This window comes from Salvelinus alpinus, chromosome 18, assembly GCF_045679555.1.
Source record: "Salvelinus alpinus chromosome 18, SLU_Salpinus.1, whole genome shotgun sequence".
Taxonomy (NCBI): Eukaryota; Metazoa; Chordata; class Actinopteri; order Salmoniformes; family Salmonidae; genus Salvelinus; species Salvelinus alpinus.
In genome coordinates, this window is record NC_092103.1 from 24,545,968 (window position 1) to 24,551,989 (window position 6,022).

The 6,022-nt window shown below is 45.2% G+C and overlaps 1 protein-coding gene across 1 annotated transcript in view; it reads right to left on the reverse strand.

Annotated features, from left to right (window-relative positions):
* Positions 1-1,483, reverse strand: part of LOC139544048 (neural proliferation differentiation and control protein 1-like) — a 43,802-nt gene extending 42,319 nt beyond the window's left edge. Inside the window, exon 1 of the mRNA XM_071350739.1 lies at positions 1,089-1,483. Coding sequence (XP_071206840.1) covers positions 1,089-1,188 — 100 coding nt within the window. The 5' untranslated portion in view covers positions 1,189-1,483. The remainder of the gene's footprint in view (positions 1-1,088) is intronic.
* Between the last annotated feature and the right edge of the window lie 4,539 nt (positions 1,484-6,022).

The window sequence follows — 6,022 nt, forward strand, 5'->3', positions numbered from 1 at the left end:
AGGGATGTGTGTGATTAGTCCAGCAAGTTAAAGAGCTTTTGTGTTGCTCATAGGGCCTCAGTGTGGATAGCTCTCATCACCAGTCAGTCAGCCAGTTCCTCTCATCATCAGATAATATTCATTCTCCAATTCATCCTTTTCAACCTCATCTGTCTCTTATAAAAAGGTGATTTACTTATATCAGTAAAATAAGGCCTACATGTTCAATATTTTCATGGAAATTACAATTACATTTTATTAATTTTATTATATTTACTAAATTAAGTGTTTTCCCCACCAATTATAATCTGCAATACAGGCTAAAACTACAACATTATTTACTTAAAATGTCAAATAATATAGACCACATCCATTTTTTAGCTTTTTATTTAACTAGGCAAGTCAGTTAAGAACAAACTCTTATTTACAATGATGGCCGGCCAAACCCGGACGAAGCTAGGCCAATCGTGCACCGCACTATGGAACTCCCAATCACGGCCGTTTGTGACACAGCCTGGAATCGAACCAGGGACTGTAGTGACGCCTCTAGATGCAGTGCCTTAGACTTGCTAGGGAATACACTGTGCAACTGTAGAGCGGAAACGCTTTGAGTAACTTAAATTACGAGTTAGGGAATTAGTGGGGAATTCTTGAGAATGTATTTTTCTCGATCCCTTTTCTTAGTTTGCGCAGAGGCATATCTAGATTTAGTAAACCAGACTAAAAGTAGACTGTTGTCTTGGTAGAGAGCAGCAGCACCCTGTTGCATATCAGATGTCACAACTCTTAGTGAAGCAAATGTTACCGTCACGCACTAAGTAGTAAAGCACAGTGAGCGTTAAACACAATTCATTGATTCAACTCACAATATAAAATAAACATTTACATTGCAGTGCCATTTGAACAATTTTCTCCATAAAATGATGACCAAATAATGTCATGTTTTTAATGTTATGTTTGTTGTTTTTAATTGGATGCGGGCTGTTTTTAAAATAAGAAGACCTCGGGCACAGGCTAATCATTATCATTTTATACCGGACAAAACCAAATATAATTCTGCCTTTAAAAAAAAAAGTTTAATTTGTCCTAGAATTAAACTATATGCTTACCTGGCATGCTGGCCCTGACAGTGGTGAGAATGAAACATAGGAGAACCACGGGCAGGAGCGAGTGCCGGGGTTGTCGTTCGATCCGCTTCGAAAGCATCATCCTTGAAAATGCTTCTTTAGGAAAAGAAAGCCAGAAACGGGGACATGGCGTTTGTCATCATTCCCCCACTCGATTTCCGAATCCGTGCCAAGTGGTTTCCGTGACAAATAACACACCAAATGCACCGATATCGAGCGAGGTCCTACAATGCTTGTGGACAGTCCGGTTCACGGTCTCTGCGCCACTTTACATTAATCCGTGGCAGTGCTAAAAATAGCGGTGCGCTCGTTGAAAAGTGGGGAGGCGGGGAATTCAGCATACACAGAGAGGCGAGATTAGATGGAGGGGCACGGGTGAACCGTGGAGGTAGGCTACGTCAAATCTTGGTGTCGGCGTCATGACGCGTTTAGAAAACAGGCTTGGGCACTTTGACAGACAGCGCAGGCAGGTAGGCGAACGCCAGGTGTGTGTCTTGTGTAGCCTATGGTGTAACCAAAGACGGTGTGTTCCTTTGTCTCTGGTTTGACCACTACCAGTCACACAAAAACGTAGGCTAACAAATGGTTTCCTTTTCGTTTCACATCACCAATGTAATCACTGTAAATTATTTGCTCTGGGAACCATATATACAGCAAAGTATGAGGATATATAGCCTTATCGGTATTAGAAGGAGGGAAAATATTTACAAAGCTTCCTGATGCATATTTGTTGGTAATATATGTAATGTAAAGTCCATGTTTATGCCAGAGACAACGTGTAGGCCTAAGCAGCTCCTTTGTTTACACTATTACCGTGGTATTACCCCTTTATTTAATAAGTCAATTACAGTGCTATCACAATATCAATATAACCCAACCTCTCTTTTTTCTGAGAAAATAACATTGTTAACAATAGCCTATTTTTGTGCTATAAAAGTGTTGCCCAAAATCCCAGAAAGTGAGTACAGCACCAGTGCATGTTAGTGTCACGTCGGTGAGGAAGGTGACATCTGTCTCGTAAGGGTCCCAGTTGGAGCACATCTAGAGCTCCACTGTCAGGGCTGATACAGCTGAACGGCTTCAGGCCTTCTATCTGATGGCAGCCAATGGGAATACTTTTACTTCAGCCAGCCATACATAGAGTTTCTGTAACTGTATGGATCATAGGGTGTGAGAACCATTACCAAAACACTACAATAACCCCTATCACATGGCTACATATGACCTCCAAAGCGTTACCCCTCTTATCTCAGAACACTTTTCTGATACAGGGGCAGATTCCCCGACACAGATTATGCCTAGTCCTCGACTAAAATCATTTTCAATGGAGATTCTCCACTGAACTTACTTTTTAGTCCAGGACTACGTTTTACCTGTGTCTGGGAAACTGCCCCATACACTCTTAGAAAAAAAGGAGAACCCTTTGAATAACTTTTGGTTCCAGGTAGAACCCTTTCCACAGAGGGTTCTACATGGAACCCAAAATAGTTATATTTGTAACCAAAAAGGTTTATACCTGGAACCAAAAAAGGTTATCTTATAGGGACAGCCGTAGAACTCTTTTCAAACCTTTTTTTCTATAGCATAGAGTGAGCATTGGCCTACCTCATGGCTTGGAGGACTGTTCTGCTGTTTCTGTGCTTTCTTCTTAGTAGGGTTCCTCTGGGAGTGACGGGAACGCTCAGACTGGGCCGACGTGCAATCATTGGAAAACAAACTGGACGATCTACGATTAAGATTGTCCTATCAACGGGACATTAAAAACGGTAATATCTTATGTTTCACAGAGACTTTGCTGAACGACGACATGGATAATATAGTGCTGGCTGGCTTCTCCGTGCTTCGGCAGGACAGAGTAACTACGTCTGGTAAGGGGTGTCTATTTGATAATAACTGCTGGTGCGCAATGTCTAATATTAAAGAAGTCTCGAGGTGTTGCTCGCCTGAGGTAGAATTCCTTATGATAAGCTGTAGACCACACTATGTACAAAGAAAGTTATCATCTATATTACTTGCAGCTGTCTATTTACCACCACAAACCGATGCTGGCAGTAAGACCGCACTCAACAAGCTGTATAAGGCCATTTTTCATTTTATTTAACCTGTATTTAACTAGGAAAGTCAGTTAAGAACAAATTCTTATTTACAATGACGGCCTAACCCGGCGACGCTGGGCCAATTGTGTGCCGCCCTATGGGACTCCCAATCACGACCGGATGTGATTCAGCCTGGATTCGAACCAGGGACTGTAGTGACGCCTCTTGCACTGAGATGCAGTGCGTTAGACTGCTGCGCCACTCGGGAGCCATAAGCAAACAAGAAAAATCTTATCCAGAAGTGGGGCTCCTAGTGGCCGGGGACTTTAATGCAGGCAAACAAATCCGTTTTACCTAATGTGCAACCGGGGGGGGGGGGTGGGGGGGACGGGACTCTAGACCACCTTTACTCCACACACAGAGACGCATACAAAGCTCTCCCTCGCCATCCATTTGGCAAATCTGACCATAATTATATCCTCCTGATTCCTGCTTATAAGCAAAAACTAAAGCAGGAAGTACCAGTGACTCGTTCAATTTCGAAGTGGTCAGATGACGCGGATACTACGCTACAGGACTGTTTTGCTAGCACAGACTGGAATATGTTCCGGGATTCATCCAGTGGCATTGAGGAGTATACCACCTCAGTCACCGGCTTCATCAATAAGTGCATCGATGACATCATCCCCACAGTGACCGTACATATATTTCCCAACCAGAAGCCATGGATTACAGGCAACATCCGCACCGAGCTAAAGGCTAGAGCTGCCGCTTTCAAGGAGCTCTGACGCTTGTCGGATGTGTCAGGGCTTGCAAAGTATTACAGACTACAAAGGGAAGCACAGCTGCGAGCTGCCCAGTGACACGAGCCTACCAGACGAGCTAAATCACTTCTATGCTCGCTTCGAGGCAAGCAACACTGAGGCATGCATGAGAGCATCAGCTGTTTCGGACGACTGTGTGATTACGCTCTCCGTAGCTGACGTGAGTAAGACCTTTAAACAGGTCAACATACACAAGGCTGCGGGGCCAGACGGATTACCAGGACGTGTGCTCCGGGCATGTGCTGACCAACTGGCAGGTGTCTTCACTGACATTTTCAACATGTCCCTGATTGAGTCTGTAATACCAACATGCTTCAAGCAGACCACCATAGTCCCTGTGCCCAAGAACACAAAGGCAACCTGCCTAAATGACTACAGACCTGTAGCACTCACGTCCGTAGCCATGAAGTGCTTTGAAAGGCTGGTAATGGCTCACATCAACACCATTATCCCAGAAACCCTAGACCCACTCCAATTTGCATACCGCCCCAAACAGATCCACAGATGATGCAATCTCTATTGCACTCCACACTGCCCTTTCCCACCTGGACAAAAGGAACACCTATGTGAGAATGCTGTTCATTGACTACAGCTCAGCATTCAACACCATAGTACCCTCAAAGCTCATCACCAAGCTAAGGATCCTGGGACTAAACACCTCCTTCTGCAACTGGATCCTGGACTTCCTGACAGGCCGCCCCCAGGTGGTGAGGGTAGGTAGCAACACATCTGCCACGCTGATCCTCAACACTGGAGCTCCCCAGGGGTGCGTGCTCAGTCCTCTCCTGTACTCCCTGTTCACCCACGACTGCATGGCCAGGCACGACTCCAACACCATCATTACGTTTGCTGACGACACAACAATGGTAGGCCTGATCACCGACAACGACGAGACAGCCTATAGGGAGGAGGTTAGAGACCTGGCCGGGTGGTGCCAGAATAACAATCTATCCCTCAACGTAACCAAGACTAAGGAGATGATTGTGGACTGCAGGAAAAGGAGCATCGAGCACGTCCCCATTCTCATCGACGGGGCTGTAGTGGAGCAGATTGAGAGCTTCAAGTTCCTTGGTGTCCACATCAACAACAAACTAGAATGGTCCAAACACACCAAGACAGTCGTGAAGAGGGCACGACAAAGCCTATTCCCCCTCAGGAAACTAAAAAGATTTGGCATGGGTCCTGAGTTCCTCAAAAGGTTCTACAGCTGCAACATCCAGAGCATCCTGACTGGTTGCATCACTGCCTGGTACGGCAATTGCTCGGCCTCCGACCGCAAGGCACTTCAGAGGGTAGTGCGTACGGCCCAGTACATCACTGGGGCAAATCTGCCTGCCATCCAGGACCTCTACACCAGGCGGTGTCAGAGGAAGGCCCTAAAAATTGTCAAAGACCCCAGCCATAGACTGTTCTCTCTACTACCGCATGGCAAGCGGTACCGGAGTGCCAAGTCTAGGACGAAAAGGCCTCAACAGTTTTTACCCCCAAGCCATAAGACAACTGAACAGGTAACCAAATGGTTACCTGGACTATTTGCCAAACGTCAGACTCGAAACCTTAATGACTTGGAGAAGATCTGCAAAGAGGAGTGGGACAAAATCCCTCCTGAGATGTGTGCAAACCTGGTGGCCAACTACAAGAAACATCTGACCTCTGAGGTTGCCAACAAGGGTTTTGCCACCAAGTACTAAGTCATGTTTTGCAGAGGGGTCAAATACATATTTCCCTCATTAAAATGCAAATCAATTTATAACATTTGACGTGTTTTTCAGGATTCTATTGTTGTTATTCTGTCTCTCACTGTTCAAATAAACCTACCATTAAAATTATAGACTGATCATTTCTTTGTCAGTGGGCAAACGTACAAAATCAGCAGGGGATCAAATACTTTCCCCCCTCACTGTATGTCCAGTGTCCTTGCGTGTGACCAGGTCTGTATACTGGGCCCGGCTATAAGCCTGTGGTTTGTCACCACTCTCCCCTGAAAGAAAAGGATTTTATCAGTCTCCAAACCTCACAATAAAGCAATAAAACAAGTAGGCTACTGAACTTAAAA